The sequence below is a fragment of the Gadus macrocephalus genome, chromosome 16 (genome assembly GCF_031168955.1).
Source record: "Gadus macrocephalus chromosome 16, ASM3116895v1".
Lineage (NCBI taxonomy): Eukaryota > Metazoa > Chordata > Actinopteri > Gadiformes > Gadidae > Gadus > Gadus macrocephalus.
In genome coordinates this window covers 324,970-351,737 of record NC_082397.1, presented here as the reverse complement: position 1 = coordinate 351,737, position 26,768 = coordinate 324,970, and the positions used below count along the sequence as shown (strand labels likewise).

The window sequence follows — 26,768 nt, the reverse complement described above, 5'->3', positions numbered from 1 at the left end:
CGGTCTGAGTGGCTCTCCCGGTCTGAGTGGCTCTCCCGGTCTGAGTGAAAACATGGCGTCTGTGACGCAGGTTCACGCGTCAAACTCGCCATGGCCGTCTCACTGGTCAGGACGTCCCCAACATGAGGTTCTCTTCTGCCCCCCAGCCGTGCACCCAGAGCCTGGAGACACTCAACCTGGGCCACAACTCCATCGGGAACGAGGGCGTCCACCAGCTGAAGGACGGCCTGATCTCCAACCGCTCGGTGCTGCGTCTGGGCCTGGCCTCCACCAAGCTCTCCTGTGAAGGTAGCTCCCCCCCCCGCTCCATACCCCTAACCCGGGTTAGTGTAGAGGGGGCAGTGTGTCTCAGGAGGTAAAGGGGCTCGGCTGGTAACCCTAACCCTAACCTCAGGAGGTAGAGGGGCTCGGCTGGTAACCCTATGGTTAACCCTAACCCATGTATTCATTAACATGACATTGTTTTTTATTTAACCATAGCCAACAAACGTCATAAATCATATTAAGGTACAACTTATATGTGTTATACAGTATTAGTGATTACTCGATTAAGGAAAATGAAGCCGTCTCACCTCAGGAAGTAAACAAAACGGTGAAAAGCATGACATTTTTGTAAGATTAACATACATTTTGACAGCACTAGTGTGTATATAAACCTATAAACACAAAAGAGGTAGTAGACTTAAATGTACTTGCAGAATATAACTGTGAACATTGGTAGTAGTGATGCTACACTATTGTCACACGCTCACAAACTTACACACACACACTTTCTCGTGCGTGCCCACATGCTCCCACTCTCTCTCACTTTCCCTCTCCCTAACTCACTCCTCCCTCCCTCCCTCTCCCCCTCCCCCAGGCGCGGTGGCGGTGGCTGAGTTCATCGCTGAGAGCTCTCGGCTGCTGCGTCTGGACCTGCGGGAGAACGAAGTGAAGACGGGCGGCCTAATGGCTCTGTCCCTCGCCCTGAAGGTCAACACGTCCCTGCTGAGGCTAGACCTGGACCGCGAGCCCAAGAAGGAGACGGTAAGGCTCAGCCCTAACCCTAACCCTAACCCAAGATGGAGACGGTAAGGCTCAGCCCTAACCCTAACCCAAGAAGGAGACGGTAAGGCTCAGCCCTAACCCTAACCCAAGAAGGAGACGGTAAGGCTCAGCCCTAACCCTGGTGGTCTGACCCCGGGGGGGCGGTGGTCGGTGGTCTGACCCCAGGGGGGGGGGGGGGGGGGGGGGTCGGTGGTCTGACCCCGGGCTAACAGCTGTGGACCTGCTCTCCCTCCAGGTGAAGAGCTTCATCGAGACGCAGCGCATCCTGCTGGCCGAGATTCAGAACGGCTGCAAGAGGAACTTCATCCTGGCCAAGGAGAAGGAGGAGACGGACCAGAAGATGAGGCAGTCCGCCTCCATGGCGGAGATCGCCACAGAGGACGGCCCCCCCACAGAGGAGGAGCCCTCGGACCCCGCCCTCCAGAAGGCGGGGCTCCAGAACCAGGGGGACGGCGAGGTCGGAGACGGCCAATCAGAGAAGAGCAGCCTCCTGTCAGAGTCGAGCGCTGGCCAATCGGAGTCGAACGTCGGCCCGGCAGAGACCTACCCCGAGACGGAAGCCCCGCCCCTCTGCGAGGAGTCGGACTCGGACACAGAGGAGGAGGAGGAGGTCCAGGCCGAAACCTCCTCCGGCTTCACCGAGACCGGCCCCCGGCCCCAGGCTGCGCCCCCCCGCAGCGCCTCCCGCGTCCCGCCGCCCTCGCCGGCCGTCCCCATCACCGGGAGGAGCGTCCTGTCGGCCGTCACGGTGACGGAGTCCCCCCTGCACCGCGGGCCGCCCCCCTCCCCCGGCCGCCTCATCGCGGTCTCCAGCCCCGGGAGGGGCCACAAGGTCTTCATGGTGACCCGGGTGGAGAGCCCCCCCGACCAGCAGCAGGCCACGGGGGGCCACCAGAACAGCGGCAGCCGGTCCGGGTTCACCGCCCCGCCGTCTGCTGAGTCCGGCCCCCCCACAGACGACCCCCGCAGCGAATCACAATCCACGGGCCTCACGGACCAGAACCTGCCCCACGGACCAGAACCTGAACCTGCCACGGACCCTGTGGCCCCCCCAACCCCCCCACTGATGCTCCCCGAGGGCCCTGCGGAGGAACGGAACCAGCAGCTCACCCCGGACCTGTCTGCGGGGGCCCGCACTGTAGACCCTGAGGGCCCCCCAGCCAACCAGACTTCCTGCTTCCCCAGCACTCAGGCAGAACCAGGGGTGCCCCCCCAGACCCCCAGTGGACCCCAGACCCCCAGCGGACCCCAGTCCCCCAGCGGACCCCAGTCCCCCAGCGGACCCCAGACCCCCAGCGGACCCCAGACCCCCAGCGGACCCCAGACCCCCAGCGAACCCCTGACCCCCAGTGTACCCCAGACCCCCCTGACCCCCAGTGTACCCCAGACCCCCCTGACCCCCAGTGGACCCCAGACCCCCAGTGGACCCCAGACCCCCAGTGTACCCCAGACCCCCCAGTCCCCCAGTGTACCCCAGACCCCCCTGACCCCCAGTGGACCCCAGACCCCCAGTGTACCCCAGACCCCCAGTGTACCCCAGACCCCCAGTGTATCCCAGACCCCCAGTAGACCCCAGACCCCCAGTGGACCCCAGACCCCTCAGACCCCCAGTGTACCCCAGACCCCCCCCCAGACCACGTGGTCCGGCCCCCGAGAGCCAGCGGCCCCAGCAGCAGCGTGGGAGAGCAGCAAGGAGGGAGAGGAGGTACAGGGGGAGGATCCAGAGGATAAAATGTCCGCCGCCGAGCAGCATCAGGCAGTAGGGGGCGTGGGGACCCCCCAGGCAGGCATGCAGGAAGTGCCTGAGACTCTGAAGGAGGCGCAGTCGCCCAGCCCCCCAACAGGGGAAAGCCCGCCCCCGCCCTCCTGGGAGGACCATCCTCTGAGCCCACTCCTGGACCTCACCCCCCAGGGGAGGGTTGCCGACCAGGGGGGGCAGGGGGCGGGGCCAGCAGTCCTCCCCAACGGGCTTAGGGCGGAGTTCGCCCTGCTGGAGGCTGAGGGCCCCAAGGCAGCCGGCTCTCTGCTGGAGGCTGAGGGCCCCAAGGCAACCGGCTCTCTGCTGGAGGGTGAGGGCCCCAAGGCAACCGGCTCTCTGCTGGAGGCTGAGGGCCCCAAGGCAACCGGCTCTCTGCTAGAGGCTGAGGGCCCCAAGGCAACCGGCTCTCTGCTGGAGGCTGAGGGCCCCAAGGCAACCGGCTCTCTGCTGGAGGCTGAGGGCCCCAAGGCAGAGACCTGTCTGCTGGAGGCTGAGGGCCCCAAGGCAGAGACCTGTCTGCTGGAGGCTGAGGGCCCCAATGCAGAGACCTGTCTGCTGGAGGCTGAGGGCCCCAAGGCAGAGACCTGTCTGCTGGAGGCTGAGGGCCCCAATGCAGAGACCTGTCTGCGGGAGGCTGAGGGCCCCAAGGCAGAGACCTGTCTGCTGGAGGCTGAGGGCCCCAAGGCAGCCGGCAGTCTGCTGGAGCACGGTGAGGCCCAAGGTTCACGTTCTGATGGAGCTCCTCCACCACTACACACGGCTTTAGGTCAAACGTTCTCTAAGACTATTGAACCAAAGGGACCAGAGGCACAAGTCTGAACCGACGTTAGTCTGAACCGACGTTAGTCTGAACCGCCGTTAGTCTGAACCGCCGTTAGTCTGAACCGCCGTTAGTCTGAATTGCCGTTAGTCTGAACCGCCGTTAGTCTGAACCGCCGTTAGTCTGAACCGATGATTGTTTGTTCAATCTTAGTCGACACCAGGTGACTTAGATGCTACACAATTAAATACTATGAATAAATATCGCATAGGTCTAGGTGAACTCTGAACAGGTGAGTTTTGAGTCTTTTGCGGAAGCTGGTGAGCGACTCTGCGGTCCTGACATCGGCAGGGATCTCGTTCCACCACAGCGGTGCCAAAACAGAGAAGAGTTGGGACTTTGATGATCGACCTTTGCTTGCTGTTAGCAATGGCGGTACCCGACTGAGGTAGCTTGAGTGGAGCGCCCGAGCTGCGGTGTGGTTTGACCAACGCTTGGAGGTAGGCAGGGCCAGTTCCATTGACCACCTTGTATGCCAGTACCATCATCTTGAATCTGCGAGTTACTACAGGAAGCAAGTGAAGTTCCTGGAAGAGGGGGGGGTCAAATGGGAGGACTTGGGTAGGTTGAACACGAGGCGCGCTGCAGCGTTCTGGATACGCTGCAAAGGTTTAATCTTGGAGGCAGGGTGTTCAGCCAGGACCTTGTGAATATCAGGTCAAGTTGGTTCCCGGCCCTGTGTGTGGGAGGAGAAGGGGAGAGTGTTATGTCAAAGGTGGCGAAAAAGGTTGTTTATTGAAGTGCAACTTCTCAGGCAAAATGTTGAAGTCGCCAAGGAGAACGAGCATCCATCTCATCGTATAAGTCGTGGAAGGGACCTGGAGGATGGTAGATCACCACAATGTAGAGCTTTATGGGAAGGGTGACAATAACAGAATGGAGGTCAAATGCAGATCTGGTCAAGTGTTCCAGTGGAAGAACCACTTAGGACCACTCACGAGATAGTCTCGCTGAACGGAAGTGGACAGCGTCTATTGCCTCGGATTTGGCCACGACTCCTCCCCTTCCGGTTGCTGGCATTCCCGTATTGTGCTCCCCCTCAAACTCGGAAACTAGGCAGTATGGCGAGTTTTGAAGAGGACTTTGACGGCGCTGTAAAGTTGGCATGTTTGGCTCTTTCCGTCGAAAATTGCAAAGAACTGCAAAAGATTTGCTTACAGCATTTGCTGAGGAAGAAAGATGTTCTATTTTGCATGGACACCGCTGCTGCTTCCCGGGCTTAGCCCCGCCCTAGACGATTGGTTTAAAGAAATAAAAACAGGCCCGCCCAGTTTTCCCACGGATAGACGGCTCCAGACCATTCTACTTGCTGTAGTTTGGTCTGGCTTTGCGAGACTACTCACGAGATAATAATAATAATGGATTGAATTTATATAGCGCTTTTCTAGACACTCAAAGACGCTTCACAGTGAAGGGGGGGACCTCACTGACCACCATCAGTGTGCAGCACCCACTGGGGTGATGCACGGCAGCCAATCAGCGCCAGAACGCTCGAGCTTGAGGTGGAGAGTGAGGGAACTAATGAGTCGGCCAATTTTACAGGAGGATGATTAGGGGTCCAGATTGAATGAGCCTGATTGAGCCAGGACACCGGGGAAACCCCTTCTCTTTGCGATAAGTGCCCTGCGATCTTTTATGACCTCAGTGAGTCAGGACCTTGGTTTTATGTCTCCTCCGAAGGACGGAAAGTGAGAGATGAGGAGTCCAGTCCCCCCTCCTCGCCCGATGGTCTTAGGAGGTGTGAGAACGAGCAGGCGGTGGAGAGGGCAGCAAGAGTGGCAGAGTTCTCTGGAGTGATCCAAGTCTAAGTCCAAATCTGTATGGCCTAGGAAGTGGAGTCATGAGGGAGGCCATAGGCCGAGATGGAGTCTGCCTTTTGACTGCTGATTGGCAGTTCCAGAGTCGTCCCATCACTTTGAGGTCAGTGTAGGTAGAGGGCGGTGGGTGCCACAGATGGGTTGCGCCGAGATGGGGATCTCGGGTGGCGTGTACTCCGGATGGGTATCCTGACGATGATTGAAATACGACACACAGCTACAATAGGGGTGGCTTCCTCGGTCTTCCTCGAGGGACTCCCACAGAGAGACTCCCTTAGTCTTTGTTTCCCAGGTCTTCGTTTTGAGGGTCCTGACGCTGCCTATTTAGCAATATAATTGTGGCATTAGTGGTGCTTTAAGGCCTTGGGCCCTATTTCAACGTTCTGAAACGCAAGTGAGAAGCGCCAAGCGCAAGTAGCTTTGTGGGCGGATCTATGGCGATGCCGCTAGTTTACCGGCGCGAATAATGACTTGCGCCCGGGGCATATCTAATAAGAGTTGGTCTGAAGTAGCCTCATTACCCGTAGGTGTGGTTTGGGCGTAACGTGCAATAATCCAATGAGAGTGCCAGCTCCCATCCCCTTTTAAGAGCCATGAGCGCATTTGAATCTGACAAGTTGAAATTTTGCAGCGCGTCTGCAGTCTCCGATGAGACAGATGCACATGAATTACAAAATTCAAATGGCTCAGTTTTAGGCCAAATAATATGGCCTAATTCACACAGGGAATAAGGTTTTCTTCCACAACTTCAGAAATACTGAGTCCTCAAATAAATTTCGGCATATGATGTATGTTCGTATATGATCTAACATATGATATGCGGTAACTGTGGTTCTATTTAATGATATACACAATACATTATAAACATCGTTTATCAGTATTGTATGCATTATCGTTATCGACTTGTGTTCCTAATATGCATGTGTCCCCCCGTTAATATACATTGCCATGGACTATTATGCGTTACGTGTTTAGTTTGCGTGTGTTCAAACAGATGGACGCCCACGCGCACGCCTACTCGCGTGTGTGTGTTACACATACACACACGCGCTCCAGCATTCATTCATTCTTCTTAACACTCACTCGCGGTAAAACAATGTTTTCTCACAATCCAATACTCAATCCTAAAAGTTATGGGCATGTACACGATGTCTGTGTCAAGAAAATATGTGTTTGTTGTACGGTGTTTGCAGATGCATTGATTTAAAAGTACAACTTATTACCGTGGTATCAGCTGTTCTTTCTCAAATAATTTACCAAGAATGTGTGGCTAGGTAGTTGAGAGAAGCAAAGTGTATGCGCGAGGTGCACAAGCAAAAATATATGCATGCGCCCTTAAAATAGCATCTGAACAACGCGCCACTGACTTTAAACTAGGTATTTCCTTGTTTGTGGCGCAAGTGGTTTCTGAAACGGCAAGATAGCACCAGGGAACGTTTGCGCCAGAACACGCCTCCTCCTTTCGCCGAGCCGCCCCTTGGGGCGCAAGATCATTCCCTAATTTACCGACGAGTGGTGCAGGAGGGAAAAGAACACTCTGTGCCTGTTGCAAACTAGCAACGACACATGCGCCAGTGAGAAAGTCAATTGTGCCCAGTGGCGGCTGGTGGTTTTTAAAGTGAGGGAGGAAGGACTGCGCGCTTGGTTGCCATTGGCCTTCTTGCACTGTTGGTGTATGGTGGCATAAGAATGTGAGACTCAAGTTGTTTCAGGGTGTTTTGGTGAACTACAAAATAGCAGGGAGGGAGTTATGTGAACAAAATGTATACAAAGCCACCAGTGGCATCACTGTAATTTGAGAAGGAAAGGATGCAAAGCATATTAGTCATCAGGCCTACTATTGATTTGTAAAAGTAAATCAAAAAATCTGGGCCTATCATTGGGCCTATTTTTGCCCTCACTGACTGAAGTTATTTAGCTGTGTTTATTTTCAGTTACAATTGCTTGTAATGCTACCAGTAAGTCATGCGTACCTAGCAAACCATGTAGCACTCACAACACTGACGTTGCCATTACTTCTGGTGACCTTGATTTTGGGAAGTGGTCTACCTCTTTCTTTGGTCGCTAACTTAGCACTGTAACTGAATGAATGGAATGCTTTTTGTAATAAGACGTTAACAATGTCCTCCGTTTCCAATGTTTCCATTGTGCATTTAGGATCTCGCTATCGCAGATTTCACTTGCTCTGCGTCTCTCAGACTGAGCACCGCGGCAATGCAGACCGGGTTTGCTATCGACAGCGTTGCCAGATTGGGCAGATTTCCCGCCCAATGATAATCTTTCCAGCCTAACATGGTTAAAAGTAGCCAAATTGGGTGGGAAATCGGACCAATCTGGCAACACTGCTCAACATCCAGGGATCCTGCTTATTGGTTCATAGCGCAGACGGATAGATTTTTGCGCGAATCAGACCCCTTAAGGTCCCACCCACTCGGAGGAGGATTTTCCTCCTCTCTCCCATTGAAACCCATGTTATCCACCGGCCGCCGGTACTTTCGGGAAAATGAATGGGAGTCAACGGAGGCGGAGGGAGGACGTTCCTCCCTGAAGTAATTGTCAGTAGGCGATAGGGGGTGCTAATGTCCCTTTACCCAGGGAAACGAACATTATATATTCAAAGGCAATAAAGTAGTCATATTTAAGGGCATTAATTCATTACAATAGTCTGGGCAATCTACATTTTTTTATTCTCAACAATGTTAGGGAGGATCTTCCTCCCTCTCCTCAATGGAGAAGCCTCCACTGATTGTGCCGGATGCAAGATAGGGGCCCTTGAGTCTGAGGACAGACTCTAAAAGGATGTTGTGTTGTGTTGTTGGCAGTGAGGGTGAGGACAGACAGTTATGGGGTGTTGTGTTGTGATGTTGTATTGTGTTGTGTTGTGATGTTGGCGGTGAGGACAGACAGTAGGGATGGGCATAATTAATCGATGCTCGATAATTGATCGTTAAGAAATGCGTCGATCAATTTATATTGTTATCGATTAAAAGGACGTTGTGTTGCATACTGTGAGTCTTGAAGCATTTAATTGAATATAACCCTGCCGACTGGTGGAAAGTGAATGGAAGAAGGTTCCCCAGGCTGTCAAAGTTAGCGCGACAATACCTCTGCATCCCCGCAACTTCGGTCCCGTCAGAGCGGGTGTTTTCTGCTGCTGGACTGACAGTTACAAGGCTGCGTTCGCGTCTGACCCCCGAGCATGTTAACATGCTTATATTCCTAAACAAAAATATGTAGGCTGGAGTTACTGTATGCTATGGACGACAGTCACCACCGTATGTGAGTCGCTCTTTTCTTTCTTAATGTGTTGACTCTCGCTCCGCTTGGTGCCTCTTGGAGTCGTTACATTTTGCCAAAGCTGTGATATTTTAGCAACAAGTCCAGCCTTATATATGTTCAATAAGGTATTGCTTTTAGATAGACTAGTTCATGCAATTGTTTGTAAATGGGTGGCTCATCTTTTTGTTGCGAGCCTTTTCCGCGCGCCGGCTGCAGGCATTATATGTCGGCCTTTCCCCCCCCTTTTTTTTCATAACAGTTATACAGTTTAATGCCCACTTTTAGCCTACTGCCTTTGTTTGATTATTGTTGTCCGATAAGTTCGCTACTTATTGTAATTGGAATAGGCTACAGATTTAGTCTTGTTGAATCGTTTCCAAACCTTTAAGAGCGCCTGTAGGCGCATTGTTCGGACTTTACGAGCGCCGCATAGGCCTATAACCTATAATGCCTGTATTTATTATTTTAAAACTGTTAAACAGTTGTAGGTCTTCAAGTTAACTGTATTGTATTAATTTTGGCCCATACATTATTGTTGGAATAAAGATTTCATTGATAAAAACATTAGAAAAAAAACATAGAAAAAAGTTAATGATTAATCGATAATTGATCGATAACTCTAGCGATGCTCGATCAAGAAAATTTCTTCAAATGCCCATCCCTAACAGACAGTAAAGGGATGTTGTGTTGTTGTGATGTTGGCAGTGAGGACAGACAGTAAAGGGATGTTGTGTTGTTGTGATGTTGACAGTGAGGGTGAGGACAGACAGTTATGGGGTGTTGTGTTGTGATGTTGTATTGTGTTGTGTTGTGATGTTGGCGGTGAGGACAGACAGTAAAGGGATGTTGTGTTGTTGTGATGTTGGCAGTGAGGACAGATGTCACGTTAAAATTGTACCGGGGGCGAAAATTGTACCGGCCTACGTCATCGTTTGTTTACATCCTGACAACCTGCCCGGCAACAGACTACGCGATGCAGAAAACATGTTTCCAAACGACGAAATAACATAATACAGATAGCGGATCGCTATCTGTATTATGATAGATACGCGTCAAATGACAAATGTTTTGCCCGCGAAACGGGCGATCGCGTCAAATGACGTAGGAAGGTTCTTGAAACATAATACAGATAACGGATCGCTAGATAACACTTGTTTTTACTTTATATTTGTATTGTATTGAATTGTTTAATCGAATTTAGCTAGTAAATAAAGTAAAAACAAGTGTTATCTAGCGATCCGTTATCTGTATTATGTTTCAAGAACCTTCCTACATCATTTGACGCGATCGCCCGTTTCGCGGGCAAAACATTTGTCATTTGACGCGTTCGGCCGTTTCGCGGGCACATTTTTTTATTGTTTCGATTAAACAATTAAATACAATACAAATATAAAGTAAAAACAATTGTTATCGCTATCTATCATAATACAGATAGCGATCCGCTATCTGTATTATGTTATTTCGTCGTTTGGAAACATGTTTTCTGCATCGCGTAGTCTGTTGCCGGGCAGGTTGTCAGGATGTAAACAAACGATGACGTAGGCCGGTACAATTTTCGCCCCCGGTACAATTTTAACGTGACACCGACAGTAAAGGGATGTTGTGTTGTTGTGATGTTGACAGTGAGGGTGAGGACAGACAGTGAAGGGGTGTTGTGTTGTGATTAGGGCTGCAACTAACGATTATTTTAATAATCGATTCATCTGTCGATTATTTTTTCGATTAATCAATGAATCGGATAGAAAAAAATAAATAAAAAAATTGGAATTGCCGCATCTTTATTCAAAAACTGAACATTACTTCAAATTCACAGTGCAGACTGAAGTGTAAAAACACCAGGTTATTGCTCCAACGTCCCGGAACTATTAAAAGTAATATTAAATAATAAAAAGATTAAAAAAACATAACTGGGATACCAAAAAAAAAACATACATTGTATGGTATACTTTTATATGTATATAAGGGATGCCCATGGTTAACCGGTCAAACCTATTGATACCATTTTCGAGACTCCTTGAAATAGAACTTTTAATATTGCTTTAATTGCTGATAAGATGATGATAGTTCAAGATAGGACATTAAACAGGTCATAATTCTATCTTTACTATCTATTTTATATTACTGGGAAAATAAGTTTTCGCCAAAATCTCTATTATTTGTTTTTGTCTGCTGCATTTGAACGCATCAATCATATTACTTTTTTTTTTAAGCTAACTAGCTCCTGCCGATTTTAACATGGATTTAAAAACTGCATTACTATTTTTAACTGACGGGACTTTCTACACCGTCCGGTTGTGTGATTACTACCGCTGCTTTGAATGACTTGATGCACGCGGTGCCGACTCCGAGCCCGTCTGCACAATGTCTGCAGCAGCAGCAGCTGACAGAGTTTTCGGTTGGACTAGACGGATACTGAGTTGAAGGAGTTTTTTTAACCCAAAGACAGTGAAGGTACAACACTTTTATGTAGGCCTACAGTCCAGTTTTAAGATTTGACCAAAATACAAGCTGTGGTCGCTCACACTGCTCGCTGTGGGCGTGCATGAACCGTGAACCAACCTGTTGGCGGCTGGCTGTAAACAGTGCTGCGCCTATGAGTAACTTATTAATCGCGCGACACAACGAATCGACGACCAAATTCGTTGCCAACGCATTTAGTAATCGATTTTTATCGATTTTATCGATTTGTTGTTGCAGCCCTAGTTGTGGTGTTGTGTTGTTGTGATGCTGTGTTGTGATGTTGGCGGTGAGGACAGACTGTAAAGGGGTGTTGTGTTGTGATGTTGTGTTGTGTTGTTGACAGCAGAGCTGAGCTGCGGGCCGGACGTGGAGACGCTGCTGCTGGACGCCAGTCTGGAGACGGAGCGGAGAGACGCGCCCTGAAGACCCCAGGTAACCCTAACCCTAACCAGGTCACCCTAACCAGGTCACCCTAACCAGGTTACCCTAACCAGGTTACCCTAACCAGGTTACCCTAACCAGGTAACCCTACCCCTACCCCTAACCAGGTTACCCTAACCAGGTAACCCTAACCAGGTAACCCTAACCAGGTCACCCTAACCAGGTCACCCTAACCCAGGTAACCCTACCCCTAACCAGGTCACCCTAACCAGGTCACCCTAACCAGGTCACCCTAACCAGGTCACCCTAACCAGGTCACCCTAACCAGGTTACCCTAACCAGGTAACCCTAACCAGGTCACCCTAACCAGGTCACCCTAACCAGGTCACCCTAACCAGGTCACCCTAACCAGGTCACCCTAACCAGGTCACCCTAACCCAGGTCACCCTAACCCTGGTACCACCGAGCTCCGGGCGCTCTGACATTAAGATAGCACCTAGCATGGTGTAGCGTCTTATCATAGCTGCCTCTGTTGTCTACGGGGAATGGGTTAGCCTGGTGATGGTTAGTGCTTGGCACTTGGTTCCATGAACATCCTTACTGTAGTTACAGCGATGTTATCAGATGTATCAGATCTATTCTAGATGGGGGTTAGGGTTAGCGATGTATGGTTATCAGATGTATCGGATGTATTTTAGATGGGGGTTAACCCCCCCTCCCTGTGTCTCTCTCTGGTCCTCAGGCTGCGTCGTGGGACCCCCGGTCTGCCTCCTCAGATGGTCGCCTCTCTCCGCCAGACCCTCTGCCGGCTGGAACACCGTACATAAAGATATACCAACATGTTAAATAGACCAAAAAGATAGAGCATCTCAAACAGAAAGACTTTTGAAAACAACTCCACCATCACCACGCTTTGGCACTAGGCATCAGAGCTCCACCTGCCCCACACTACACCCCCCACTGAGCCCCAGGAAGAGGTGCTACAGTCGGGCGCTCTGCTCCATCGACGCCCCAGAACCCCACACCACAAGAGGGGGCTGATGACACTAACCAAAGACTACAGAATACAGCCCCCCCCCCCAGGCAACAGGTGTGGTATGGTGTGTACCCCACCCTGTCAGGCGCTCCCAGGAGCCAGGCGTCTTCCTCGCTGGGTTCCTCAGCCTGGGGGTCTCCAAGCTCACAGATCTGTTTGGTCCCCGAGGGAAAATGAGTTGAGAAAGTTGTTGAAAGTGTCCCTCTTGTGTTTGCTGTGTCCCTGCCCAGCCCCCCTACACTACTGTCCTCATTCTGATGAGTCGTGCTGTTAATGGAAGTCAAACTGTACGGCCTTCAAATCTGCCGACCAAATCCAATCGCAGACACTTTAACGTGGTCTCGCTTCACGGATGTCCTTCCCCCCCCCCCCCACCTGCTCACAGCTGCGGGGGACATATAAGGCGTCTTGATACGAGTAGATTGTCCCCTGTTCCTTCCTTCCTGGCCTTCTTTATTCCGTCTTCCACTAGTAGCGTCGTCCCCCGTGATTCATGTTGCCTTCACTTCATTCTTAGTTTGAATTTTATCCTGGCTTTTGTTTTGCTGCTTTGAGAAATCGATTGTTTTTGTATTTATTTTATAGATCTATGAGCCTCTCTGTGTGGATTATTCCCCTCCCTTCCCTTTTGTGTTTAATGTTATTTCTTTATTAAGGGTTTTTGCTTTAAGCGACTTGCCCCGTTGGTGTAAATGTCCTGTTGGATTAGGTGGTTGTTTCTCTTGATTGGGGAAAGGGTCTTGGTAATAAAGATATCTTCGGGTGAAGGGTTTACGTCAATGTTGGAATGAATGAACTGTTAAGACAACAAGCACGAAGAGCGTTGTGTTCAGGAGGGGCAGCACTTGCAGGCTCACACCCGACCAATGCTCACACCGACCACCGCTCACACCCCGCTCACACCCCGCTCACACCCCGCTCACACCCCGCTCACACCCCGCTCACACCCCGCTCACACCCGACCACCGCTCACACCCCGCTCACACCCGACCACCGCTCACACCCCGCTCACACCCCGCTCACACCCCGCTCACACCCCGCTCACACCCGACCACCGCTCACACCCGACCACCGCTCACACCCCGCTCACACCGACCACCGCTCACACCGACCACCGCTCACACCCGACCACCGCTCACACCGACCACCGCTCACACCGACCACCGCTCACACCCGACCACCGCTCACACCGACCACCGCTCACACCGACCACCGCTCACACCCCGCTCACACCGACCACCGCTCACACCCGACCACCGCTCACACCGACCACCGCTCACACCCCGCTCACACCCGACCACCGCTCACACCGACCACCGCTCACACCCCGCTCACACCCGACCACCGCTCACACCCCCGCTCTCACCCACCCCCACTCACACCCACCCCCGCTCACACCCACCCCCGCTCTCACCCACCCCCGCTCACACCCACCCCGCTCTCACCCACCCCGCTCTCACCCACCCCGCTCTCACCCACCCCCGCTCTCACCCACCCCCGCTCACACCCACCCCGCTCTCACCCACCCCGCTCACACCCACCCCCGCTCACACCCACCCCGCTCTCACCCACCCCCGCTCTCACCCACCCCCGCTCTCACCCACCCCGCTCTCACCCACCCCGCTCCCCACGGCTCTCACCCACCCCGCTCATTTCAAACGGGTCTGAGATGGGCCGGCGGAGGAGGGGTCTGCTGGTCTACTGTAGACCCGTAGTCTACTGTAGTCATCACTTCAGAGGAGAATCTGTGTGACTTGTTAAAGGTCAAGTCGTGTGTGTGAGGCAGCCTTTGTGGTGAAGCTCAGGCTATACTGCTCCCGTCTCACAAACCACGGCGTTAGAGCTCCAATCAGTCCCTTATTCCCTTTGTTTGAACCCCCCAGCCCCCCCCCCCCCTCCCGTGTCTCCGGGTGTGAGTCTGGGACAACGTGCTGTGCTGCCCAGTCTGTTTGTAATGCTTTAATTTTAAAATATTTTTAATAATTTGTTAACTTAATCAAAATGTGCTGGTAATCACAAAGAAATGTAAAGGCAATTTTTTCCTCAAATAAATGCATGTAATGATGGATGATGCGTCTGAATGTTTGGACTTACTTCTGCGTTCTCATGTGAGAGAATGGTTGCCTGGTTAGATTAAAGTTTCTAAGAAGAGAAAATAAGATCACACCACAGAAAAAACGGGCTCGTTTTTAACCAAGAGTGGAATATGAAATGATATGAAGAACAAAGAACACCAAATGGAGGTTGAGTTTGGTAAGCAACACATGGGAGCCTTAGAAGTTACACAAATATATATATATTTATCCCTCCCCCAACACCATTCTATTAAATTAAAGCACATTATGTAACCGTTTCATTCTAATCTATGATTACATATTCCCAGTTGAGTGCGGATGTTGAGGTCAGGGTTCACTAAGTCTGGTTCTTCAGAGAGCTGGCCCCTGGCTCTTCAGGGAGCTCGCCTCTAAAGGTGAAATACACGACTGAACCAAAAGGTTCACGTTCCACGACATGGCTGATTGGGCATTGGGTCCTTTCCCAGGGTGGGAGCCCTGCCCCCCATGCTACTGTAAGTCTCCTGGGAAGGAATTCCACACCTCCCTAATCCTCCGACCCCACCCTCAGATGAGAGGGGGGTGGAGAGGCCTCCAAAGATCTGATGGTTCTGATCAAACCTCAGCCGTACAGACAGAACCAAACCATGTTGATTCATGATTGTCTTTATTTGTCTTTGTATGTTTACAATGTTCCCCTGTTCTTCAGTCGTTAGGAAATGAGTGACAGATGAAACCAGCCAACCGGTGATCAGCCAGGAGTCCTAATGAACCACTAGCATCGAACAGTCGGTCTTACGTTGCGTTCTCTGACAGAACCGAGCCAATCAGAGCGTTATTCTCGTGGGTCAGGTGTGATCTCGATTGGATAAAACAAAATAAAAAAAATTATTGCTTCGAAATCTGCACTGTTTTTATTCCAAATCATAAGAAAAATGTGATGACGTTGTTTGGTTTGGAGATGTAAATGTTTGTTGTGTTAGAGCCCTCAGACAGCAGCACATGCCCAGGAAGAGCAACAGCTGATGAATACAATATCTCCCCAAGGGGATGGTTTGCCTGAACAATGATCAATGAGCACTATTAGATGTTCGAACCAGCTTCAAAGTCAGCATCATTCGGTCCTGCATTGCCCCTCCTCCTGTTCTGTGAGTGTTTGTGTGTTCATTCTTGTGTACATTTGTCCCATGGCTTGTCAACTGAAGATGGTTAGTTCTATTAAATGATGGTCTTTCTGGTGCCTACAATTAAAAAGGATCTTAAAATACCCTCTCCATACTAATCTGTGTTCTGTTCTGTATGGTTTAAGATACAGCCTACTTCCATTCTATTGTCTCAAAATCATTAGATAGTGTGTTTTTATTTGATGAAGTCGTTTGGCTGGGGTCAAGAATCCCATCCCGGATACCACTTGCTTTAATGTGTGGTACGGGGACCGCAGGTTCGATGCCCCTAGATCTCCGATCTCAGTAGGAAGCCCACAAAGTCAGGGTGTCATGCTGCCCTTCAGTCTTGAGCACACAACACTTCCTCCTCACGAGGAGCGTTGGGCCCTCACTTCCTTCTCATGAGGAGGAAGTGAGGGCCCAACGCTCCTCATTTCCTTCTGATGAGAAGCCTTGGGCCCTCCCTTCCTTCTCACGAGGAGGAAGTGAGGAAATAAGGAGCGTTGGTTCCCTCACTTCCTTCTCATGAGGAGGAAGTGAGGGCCTCACTTCCTTCTCATGAGGAGGAAGTGAGGCCCTCACTTCTAGTTCAAAAGGGGGACGATTGGATGGAATCAGAATAAGAATGGAAGAATTTTGCGTCCTTTCTTAAAGTGGTAGTACTGATGTGAAATAAGTTGTTGCAATGAATTCATGTTGCCTTGAACACCTTTTTAGAAGCAGTTTGTACTAAAAGGTACACAATGCACCCCCATCACTTTTTGGAGTAGAACACTGAAGTAGATAGACAAGTTTAAATAAAACATTAACTTTCCCTTCTTTTATTTTTTTATTCTTTGAGAAAAATTTGGAAGCAGCAGTTTAGGCCAATTCAATTGGCAAATAATTTAGAGGCAGTAGAAATCACGTAATTTATATAAACAGTTTTTACTGGTTACTCATTAAAGAAAGCATCCTGTGTGTTGGCTTGTGTATGTGTTTTAGTGTATGTGTGTGTGTCTGTGTCTGTGTGCGCCAGTGCGTGTGTGTGTGTGTGTGTGTGTGTGTGTGTGTGTGTGTGTGTGTGTGTGTGTGTGTGCGCTACTTGGGTGCATGCAAATCTATCGCCCTTTTATTCAAGTGTGTGCTTGTGTATGTATTCATTGGGTTTGTTTTTGTGTGTGCGTGCAAGCATATATGTGTGTGTGTGCGCGTGTGACTGTCTGTGTGTATGTGTGTGTGTTTGTCTGTGTGTGTGTCTGTGTTTGCGACTGTCCGCACCGTCCACTGTGTGTGTTTGTTCGAGTGTGTGTGTGCGTTCGTGCATGCGTGTGTGTCTGTGTGTGTGTGTCCGGCCATGTGGCTTTTTGGGTAAAGCTTTGCCTCAGGAATTTGCAAGCATGTTGATTTATAAAATTCCGTAGTGTCAACTCCTGTCAGGTCCAGTCCAGTGGACCCCAGTCCTCACCTTACAGGAGACAACGGCTGCAGCTTGTGATGGGAAATCCATATGTTGTTTCCTTTTAGTCATCTAAGGCTGTTTCCTATTCCTTGTATGTCTGCCTTTCCTCAGTGTCGTCCAAATGTTAACCTTTGTGCTTGGGTCAGCCACCATACCTTCCTCAGAGTCATGTGCTTGAGTCAGCCACCCTACCTTTCTCAGAGTCATCTGAAGGTTAACCTTCTGGCTTGGGTAAAGCGCCCACCAGGGACAGAGCATCCCCTTATGCACTCTGTGTCTTGGGTAAACATTACTGATTTGATTATTGACATCTGCAATGTGGGGAGGCTGCGAAACTGTTTAAATTGCTCTGTCTGGCACATCCTGGCCTCACTCTGCTAGAGAGGAGTCTAATGTATGCGTGCACTAAAATGGGTTAATTGTCTATATTAGTGCTTTTTGCCTTTAGAAATCCCCTGTGTTCTAGACGCAATATCTCTTAAGGACATTGCCATGGCCATTTTGGGGGATTGTCCGGGATACCTAACCTGAAGAATCTACAAAATACGACCTAGTCCTACGTCTGAGCACTAGGTCCCAGAGCTCTACCTTGCCACCAGGTGAAGGCAACCAGCTTACTGGGGTGAGAAGAGGGCACTTGTTGGGAATAGATTTCCTTTTTACACAGGACAGATGAGATCACAATACACAATATCCGTTTTGGTAGTGCATATGTTACGGAAAAGTGGAACAATGTGGGTAATTATAGGTAAAATACTACTACAATCACAGTATATTAGCTACAAAAACATTGTGGTAATAGTAAGGAATAATTTAGGTACTTGTCCGGCTAAAATATGTTTATGGTAATAGTAGAACAAGTTGGATACTTTAATAGCTAAAATGCTGTTAGGGTAGGTAACTTGAAAAAGATAAATAGATAAAGTGACAAATTAGGAACACAAAGTAGTAAGAGAATTGTAAAATTATAATTCATAGTGTGTACGGATCTAAATGGGAAATAAATCGGGAAAATATAAATAACAGGTCCTGCAAAGCTAATGTTGGAGAAACATGGTGAAAAGGCTCTGGAGGGTTTAAAATATTGGCGTAAACTGGGCTTTCCTGAAATGGGTATTTTTAGTTAAAACGGTTTAAGAAGTTAGAGGTTGTTGAATTCAGAAAAGTGAAAGAAAAGAGTTAAAACATGTTGGCATGCATTTCAATGGAGTGAAAGAGAGAGCCAGGATAGAAAAAAATGACACTAGGGACGGAGAGCGTAGAGAGTGTAGGGATTCTTAATCTCATTGTCAACCAAGATGTCCACCTCCACCGTATGACAATGCCCAGGCCGCCGCTCCATCAGTCAACCTCTATCCTGACCTCACAGCAGAGGAGGGAGCCCCGCGGGGGTTACCACTCGTAGCAAGCTAGCCAGCTGGCGGCCGAAGCGACCAAGAAGGAACCCATAGCCATCAGCTGAAGGAACCAGGGAATGGCGTTCTCCCCACCTCCCCTATACGAGGGCGGGAGGATGGACTGTTCCTCATGATTGAAGTCCTGAACTCCCAGGATGACAGTCTGGCATACGTTTTCATGCATGGAGACCCAGTGACATTAAGGACATAGCAGAATGCCTCCCAGACCCATCTGTAATGGGAGGGGCAGCCCTCGCCGCAACCATTCTTGAAGTGGCCCAAGAACACAGGTCATCCATCGGCAAACTGCGTCAAGTCTGTATGTTCAGGGCCCTAACCCATTCCAGGCAGAGACCAAGCTGATATGATGTTAGGGACCAACTAAGGATCTGTATACCGCCTCCTGGTCGAGGGACTCTACGATCGGGCTACGCTCGCAGAGCATACCTTCTGTGAGTGTATGTGGTTTTAAAGTAACAAACAAACAAACAAACTCAGAGCCGATGCATGCATCCAAAACTATTCGTTCAAAACCATATAAACTAATAAAAAACTGTGCCTCGCTTCAATTACTTTTTTTTCCTTTCAAAACTTGGGATTTAATACGGAGCGGTACCAAGCGGTGGAAAAGCATTCCTGTTGGCGTCTCCTGTGTCAACAGAAATGGTGATCTAACATCTTTGTGCTAGATCTCTGTTAGATTACTTATTATGTCACGGGATACGCAGTGATCGCCTCATTGCTCAAAACAACAAAAGAGCAACGCTTCTAGATTTTTTAATCAAAGTACCTAAAATAAGAAACTGGCAAAAGCGACTGCAGATAAAGGCATGTAATGGGTGAAGGTCTTGCCACTGGTCTTACTGGCTATTAGGGGATGCATCGGAGTAAAAGTAGGTCTGTCCCCCAATGAAGTCCTGATGGGACGGCCATTGTCAATTGGGACAGGTGCACCAAACAACAGCGACATATCACAGCGTGAATGATTATTGTATTCATCTCTCCCGAACTTTGCAGTCTATCAGTGCACTGGTAAAATAGTCATCAGAGATGTGCCTGGAACTTACCAAGGTGGTTGGGACCATTCCAAGTCCTGTTGATCACATCATCAGGAAGGTAGCTGAGAGTTCTACCTGGATTCACGCCAGCAACTACAAAGGTCACATTTGACCCAATCCCCTTGGCCATCCCCCCAACACTGAAACCTGGGTGAAGTGCTAGTAACTCATCCTTTCACACACAATCACATCAGAACCAGGCCCAAAAACTGTCTTTGGCCTGGGGAGAGAAGAGGCCAGAATCTACATCATTCAGAACCAGACCTGGACAATGGTATCTGATTGGATTGAAAGTGGGACTGTTTAAATAGCTCTGTCTAACTGTATTCTGGACTCACTCTGTTAGAGAGGATGTATCTAATGTATGCCTGCATTAACATAGGTTAATACAACAACTATTGGGTGCTTTTTGCATTTAGAAATCTCATCTATCATAGACACAATATCTCTTAAGGAAATTGCCAGGACAAGCATTTACGGTAAGGATCACTATCACTCAAAGATGAATGATCATAGCAGATATTAGACCTTTGAAACTAGCACCTTTGTGATGATTGGAGATAGATTTGATGGCGCTACCTACCAGTGATAACGGGGTTTACCTTCTGAAGCGACTTTTCTCCTCAGTAGATCTAAGAGTTAAGTTAGTGAAGACGATTCCTTCAGCTGCCTCACATGACCGCGGCTGGGTGGGAGGAAGGCTTAGGGGGGAGAGAGGGAGGTAGAGCGAGAGGGGGAGGGAGAGAGGCACAGCAGCCACTCACATGAACTGACATGCGGGTTGGTGTGTGATACAGAAGACCTTGACTGAGGTAAGACCAACTTATGTTCTATCAGGCGTCGCCCAAAGAGTTGAGGAACAGGCTTTTAGAATTAAAGCAATTTGCATTCTGTGACAAGGGTCTTACTTGACTCAATTTGTGTTCAAAAGATTGTTTGAATTCTTGTTTGAACACTTGTTTTAACACAGAGAAGTGTTCAAACAAGTGTTTCATGCCATTTTAAATCCAAGAACATGTATTGACGTTAGTATTAGTATTATATTATCATTAGTAGTAGTAGTAGCAGGAGCAGTAGTAGTAGCTCTAGTTGCATTACAATTGCAAACAATTAGATTCAGACGTTACAATAAGTTTACCAGACTTACATATATTTAATATCTATTCGAAATATTTTGTGTCAATTTCTTTGTCTGTCTGTCTGTCTGTCTGTCTGTCTGTCTGTCTGTCTGTCTGTCTGTCTGTCTGTCTGTCTGTCTGTCTGTCTGTCTGTCTGTCTGTCTGTCTGTCTCTCTCTCTCTCTCTCTCTCTCTCTCTCTCTCTCTCTCTCTCTCTCTCTCTCTCTCTCTCTCTCTCTCTCTCCCTCTCTCTCTCTCTCTCTCTCTCTCTCTCTCTTTCTCTCTCTCTCTCTTTCCGACGTTCATCTCAAGCACAAGTGGTTTATCATGTCTGTTTTATATTAGTTTAAATGATTAGCTGACGAGTGGATTACCATCAAAGAGAACCTCACTCCCCTACATCTGATATAACTGTAATGTATAAGATGTCCATTATATATGTTGTAATCGGCTGAGAATCCAGAGTAGGAAGACATTCAGTTAGTGTGGAACTGGGGAGGGGGACAGAGGGGAGGGGGGACAGAGGGGAGGGGGGAGGGGGGACAGAGGGGAGGGGGACAGAGGGGAGGGGGACAGAGGGGAGGGGGACAGGGGGGAGGGGGACAGAGGGGTGGGGGACAGAGGGGAGGGGGACAGAGGGGTGGGGGACAGAGGGGAGGGGGACAGAGGGGAGGGGGACAGAGGGGTGGGGGACAGAGGGGAGGGGGACAAGGGGGAGGGGGACAGAGGGGAGGGGGACAGAGGGGAGGGGGACAGAGGGGAGGGGGACAGAGGGGTGGGGGACAGAGGGGAGGGGGACAAGGGGGAGGGGGACAGAGGGGAGGGGGACAGAGGGGAGGGGGACAGAGGGGAGGGGGACAGAGGGGTGGGGGACAGAGGGGAGGGGGACAGAGGGGTGGGGGACAGAGGGGAGGGGGACAGAGGGGAGGGGGACAGAGGGGTGGGGGACAGAGGGGAGGGGGACAGAGGGGTGGGGGACAGAGGGGAGGGGGACAGAGGGGTGGGGGACAGAGGGGAGGGGGACAGAGGGGAGGGGGACAAGGGGGAGGGGGACAGGGGGGAGGGGGACAAGGGGGAGGGGGACAGAGGGGAGGGGGTGTTGTGATAGGCCAGTGTATGTAGGAGGAATCCACCATGAACCTGATCCAGCACGCTTCTTCCCCTTTAGTTGTACCTTGTTTTCAAGTGATAATAAAGTCCTCTGTCTCCCTTTGTCCCCTGTGTCTCCCCTTCAGGCATGGCTATGTCCGCAGGCGGGCTGAATGTGCTGCGGGGCTGGCTGTGGCTGCAGACCCTGGGGCTGCTGCTGGCTCAGCTCGTCATCAGCAACGTCTGCAGGTCTCTGACCACCATGACGGACGGCTTCCACACACTCTACCTCTTCATGCACATGTCCGTCTTCCTCCACGCCCGGCACCGAGCGGGTGACTGCACCACGGAGTCCGCTCCTACATCCCCTCCTACATCCCCCCCTACATCTCCTCCTACCTCACCTCCTACATCACCTCCTACATCACCTCCTGCGTCAACTCCTACGTCACCTCCTACCTCACCTCCTACCTCACCTTCTATGTCACCTCCTACCTCACCTCCAACCTCGCCTCCTTCCTCCTCTCCCCGACCTCCGACCCCTGATCTGAAGGCTGATTCTGGTCGACGTCCCAAGGGCAGCTTGGGCCTGCCCCCTCCCGGCTTGGGCCCGCCCCCCCTCGGCTCCGGGCTGTCCTACCCAGCGATGAGGACCCAGAGTGTGGAGGTGTTCTCCTCAGCGCTCTGCCTGGCCACTCTATGCGGGACCTACTTCCTGGAGGTGCTCCCTCAGATAATGGAGCCCACGGAGAAGCGCTTCCCGCTGGTGTCCACGGTGGTGGGGGTGCTCAGCGTCCTCCACAACGCCCTGGTGCTGGGTTTGACCTGGGCCCGTCTGCCGGGGGGCGGACCGGACCATGGAGCCATCGGACTGGGTAACCTCCCATCCTCCATAAAGCAGCTTCTACCAGTGGGAACTCTGATAGGGTGATAGCGTCCTCAGTGGGAGACCAGTGCGGTGTTGATGCAGCTGGGAGATCTATCACATACCTCTTCCTGTTTGTCTCCACTCCTCTGCTCTGACCCCTGGAGCAGCGGAGACAGGAGGAGGAGAGCCAGGGCGTGGCGGGGCCGAGGCCGGCCGAGCCGCATCCTCCTGGGCCGACGCGCTCGTCTTCTCCAACCCTGACGCCCTCGCTGCCCTGGAGCCCGAGGCCAGGGAGCCCCGTCAGGACCCGGGGACACTGGTCCCCAGAGGACCCCCCGGACCAGGTAAAGGATCCCCATCCGGTGTGGGACGTGACCCAGACGATCACGTCCTGTTCCCCTCACAGCGGGCGGCTTGAGGCGGGTCCTGATGGCTGCTGTTTGTTTGTCATTCTGCAGCCTCTGAGGTCCGAGTCCCGAGCATCCGGTCTGACGGGGTGGGATATGGGCGCCGGGGGCTGGCCCGTCTCCGGGCGGCGGCGGCGGCATTCCCGGCGCTGTTCCCCGCGGTCCTAGCGGTGGTCCAAGGGCTGCTTCTGATGCTGGCCGCACCGCAGTGCGTTCCCGCGTCTCTGAGCTGCACCTCCCTGGTCCATCTGGATGTGGCCTTCTCCATGATGGCCATCGCCGTGCTGCTGGTCGGCGCCGGGCCGCAGGTCAGAGGAGCCGCTCGCTCTTTTCATCGATTGGTCAAAATAAATACAATAAATGTCGTAAATCCGAAGCGCGGGCAACCCTACCCCAGGTGTACCGATACGGCCTGCTGCTGCTGCAGGCCAGTCCGGCCAGCGTGTCCATGGCAGATCTCAAGGGGGAGATCTCCCGTGTCCCGGGAGTCCAGTCTCTGCACGACTTCCATGTTTGGCAGCTGACAGAAACGCGAAGCGTGGCGTCCGTGCACATACGGTGCCAAGATGGCTTCCAGAAACACCGGTGAGCCCGCCACGCTGCGTCCCTGATTAGAATAAAATGACACCGAACTACCAGGTATATATAAACTACATGTTCTACCAGGTTCATATAAACTACATGTTCTACCAGGTATATATAAACTACATGTTCTACCAGGTATATATAAACTACATGTTCTACCAGGTATATATAAACTACATGTTCTACCAGGTATATATAAACTACATGTTCTACCAGGTATATATAAACTACATGTTCCACCAGGTATAGATAAACTCAGTGTTCTACCAGGTATATAAAAACTCAGTGTTCTACCAGGTATACATAAACTCAGTGTTCTACCAGGTATATATAAACTACATGTTCTACCAGGTATATATAAACTACATGTTCTACCAGGTATATATAAACTACATGTTCTACCAGGTATATATAAACTACATGTTCTACCAGGTATATATAAACTACATGTTCTACCAGGTATATATAAACTACATGTTCTACCAGGTTCATATAAACTACATGTTCTACCAGGTATATATAAACTACATGTTCTACCAGGTATATATAAACTACATGTTCTACCAGGTATATATAAACTACATGTTCTACCAGGTATATATAAACTACATGTTCTACCAGGTATATATAAACTACATGTTCTACCAGGTATATATAAACTACATGTTCTACCAGGTATATATAAACTACATGTTCCACCAGGTATATATAAACTCAGTGTTCTACCAGGTATATAAAAACTCAGTGTTCTACCAGGTATACATAAACTCAGTGTTCTACCAGGTATATATAAACTCAGTGTTCTACCAGGTATATATAAACTCAGTGTTCTTTCAGGTATATATAAACTCATTGTGCCACCAGGTATATATAAACTCAGTGTTCTACCAGGTATATATAAACTCAGTGTTCTATCAGGTATATATAAACTCAGTGTTCTTTCAGGTATATATAAACTCAGTGTTCTTTCAGGTATATATAAACTCATTGTGCCACCAGGTATATATAAACTCATTGTGCCACCAGGTATATATAAACTCAGTGTTCCACCAGGTATATATATTACTCAGTGTTCTTTCAGGTATATATAAACTCAGTGTTCTTCCAGGTATATATAAACTCAGTGTTCTACCAGGTATATATAAACTCAGTGTTCTACCAGGTATATATAAACTCAGTGTTCTTTCAGGTATATATAAACTCATTGTGCCACCAGGTATATATAAACTCAGTGTTCTACCAGGTATATATAAACTCAGTGTTCTTTCAGGTATATATAAACTCAGTGTTCCACCAGGTATATATAAACTCAGTGTTCTACCAGGTATATATAAACTCAGTGTTCTTTCAGGTATATATAAACTCATTGTGCCACCAGGTATATATAAACTCAGTGTTCCACCAGGTATATATATTACTCAGTGTTCTTTCAGGTATATATAAACTCAGTGTTCTTCCAGGTATATATAAACTCAGTGTTCTTCCAGGTATATATAAACCCAGTGTTCTACCAGGTATATATAAACGCAGTGTTCTTTCAGCTATATATAAACTCAGTGTTCTTCCAGGTGTGGTGATCTGATAGCAGCCGTCACCAAGGTGTTTCAGGGCTTCGGGATCAGCTGCTGCACCATCCAGCCAGAGTTCCCCCCCCCTCCGGCCCTGGGCCCTGCCCCTGCTGACAGGGCCCCCAGCAGCGCTCCCCCGGGGCCCCCTAGCAGGGCCTGCGGGCTGGCCTGTGGGGCGGCATGTCAGGAGAAGATGTGCTGCTCGCCAAGAGAAGAACTGTGACAGCGCCCCCACTGGAGGAGGAGCTCATCGAGAACGACTGAGTCTAGTGGAACAGTGATTACACATAGCATTAAATGTATTAACTGGAGAATAGGGTCGTAGGTATGCTATAGCAGAGAAGGTTAGGGTCCCTAACCCTTATCATATTAACTGAAGAATAGGGTCGTAGGTATGCTATAGCAGAGAAGGTTAGGGTTAGCTAACCCTAACATTAAACATATTAACTGAAGAATAGGGTCGTAGGTATGCTATAGCAGAGAAGGTTAGGGTTAGCTAACCCTAACCCTAACATTAAACATATTAACTGAAGAATAGGGTCGTAGGTATGCTATAGCAGAGAAGGTTAGGGTTAGCTAACCCTAATCCTAACCCTTATCATATTAACTGAAGAATAGGGTCGTAGGTATGCTATAGCAGAGAAGGTTAGGGTTAGCTAACCCTAATCCTAACCCTTATCATATTAACTGAAGAATAGGGTCGTAGGTATGCTATAGCAGAGAAGGTTAGGGTTAGCTAACCCTAATCCTAGCATTAAACTTATTAACTGAAGAATAGGGTCGTAGGTATGCTATAGCAGAGAAGGTTAGGGTTAGCTAACCCCAATCCTAACCCTAACCCTTAACTTATTAACTGAAGAATAGGGTCGTAGGTTTGCTATAGCAGAGAATGTTTCTCATCCCTGAGCCTCAGGGTAAGGCTTTAGATGCCCCCAGACAGGACTCAAACCAACAACCTCTGCCTGAGGGCCCACTGCCTGTCCTATTACACCACTGGGGGATTTACTGGTGCAGGCTTAGGGTCATGATGGGGCTAGGATGTGTTTGGGCTTTAATAAAGTAGGCTTATTTTATGTATAGTTTAGAGATTCTATTTGTTTGCATTTATATATTAAATGAAATAAAATGAATTGTCTCTCATTCTCTCTTAATGTGTGCTACTATGCTACTCTACTTTAATACTATAACATATATTATGTATACCAGCATTAACCAAGAATAATCAATACTAAATTTGATTGCCAACAATTATTTCACCATTTTTTTAACATCATGGCAAAAGCAAATGCATGACTGTCAAATAATCCCCACATAATTGTACAATTATGATTCAGATTTGGGACATCTCTGAAAGATAAAAATGACATCACAAAAATGACTTGATAAAAAAATATGTCAATATTTATTAACATATTCAAA

At 49.5% G+C, this 26,768-nt stretch overlaps 2 protein-coding genes and 2 long non-coding RNA genes across 12 annotated transcripts in view; 3 read left to right on the top strand and 1 right to left on the bottom strand.

The window, feature by feature from the left end:
* ppp1r37 (protein phosphatase 1, regulatory subunit 37) overlaps nt 1-13,379 on the top strand; it is a 52,707-nt gene extending 39,328 nt beyond the window's left edge. The window contains exons 10-15 of one of the 2 annotated variants that reach the window (XM_060076286.1): nt 147-288; nt 860-1,026; nt 1,283-2,505; nt 2,659-3,515; nt 11,526-11,614; nt 12,306-13,379. In XM_060076286.1, coding sequence (XP_059932269.1) covers nt 147-288; nt 860-1,026; nt 1,283-2,505; nt 2,659-3,515; nt 11,526-11,605 — 2,469 coding nt within the window. In that variant the 3' untranslated portion in view covers nt 11,606-11,614; nt 12,306-13,379. The remainder of the gene's footprint in view (nt 1-146; nt 289-859; nt 1,027-1,282; nt 2,506-2,658; nt 3,516-11,525; nt 11,615-12,305) is intronic. The other variant, XM_060076287.1, reaches the window with a different exon arrangement.
* On the top strand, nt 8,242-11,519 carry LOC132475255 (uncharacterized). 2 transcript variants are annotated; one of them, XR_009529843.1, is made up of 3 exons: nt 8,242-8,257; nt 9,391-9,514; nt 11,426-11,519. It is a non-coding gene; the product is annotated as an uncharacterized LOC132475255 (long non-coding RNA). The 2 variants fall into 2 exon arrangements; XR_009529842.1 differs by lacking the exon at nt 8,242-8,257 and adding an exon at nt 8,277-8,316.
* LOC132475256 (uncharacterized) lies at nt 13,274-13,957 on the bottom strand. The gene is made up of 2 exons (XR_009529844.1): nt 13,908-13,957; nt 13,274-13,495 (listed from the first exon to the last, which is right to left on the bottom strand). It is a non-coding gene; the product is annotated as an uncharacterized LOC132475256 (long non-coding RNA).
* Nucleotides 13,958-20,403: 6,446 nt separating this feature from the next.
* LOC132474759 (proton-coupled zinc antiporter SLC30A1) lies at nt 20,404-26,489 on the top strand. Of its 7 annotated transcripts, none has more exons than XM_060075623.1 (8): nt 20,404-20,527; nt 22,068-22,796; nt 22,957-23,133; nt 23,248-23,504; nt 23,594-23,781; nt 25,350-25,699; nt 25,761-26,055; nt 26,222-26,489. In XM_060075623.1, the coding sequence occupies exons 2-6, from the start codon at nt 22,070-22,072 to the stop codon at nt 25,570-25,572; spliced, it is 1,572 nt and encodes a 523-aa protein (XP_059931606.1). In that variant the 5' UTR covers nt 20,404-20,527; nt 22,068-22,069; the 3' UTR covers nt 25,573-25,699; nt 25,761-26,055; nt 26,222-26,489. The 7 variants fall into 7 exon arrangements, with proteins under 7 accessions (XP_059931606.1, XP_059931605.1, XP_059931607.1 ...); XM_060075622.1 differs by having other exon boundaries at nt 25,761-26,135; XM_060075624.1 differs by lacking the exon at nt 25,761-26,055 and having other exon boundaries at nt 25,350-25,693; nt 26,075-26,489.
* Nucleotides 26,490-26,768: the final 279 nt, after the last annotated feature.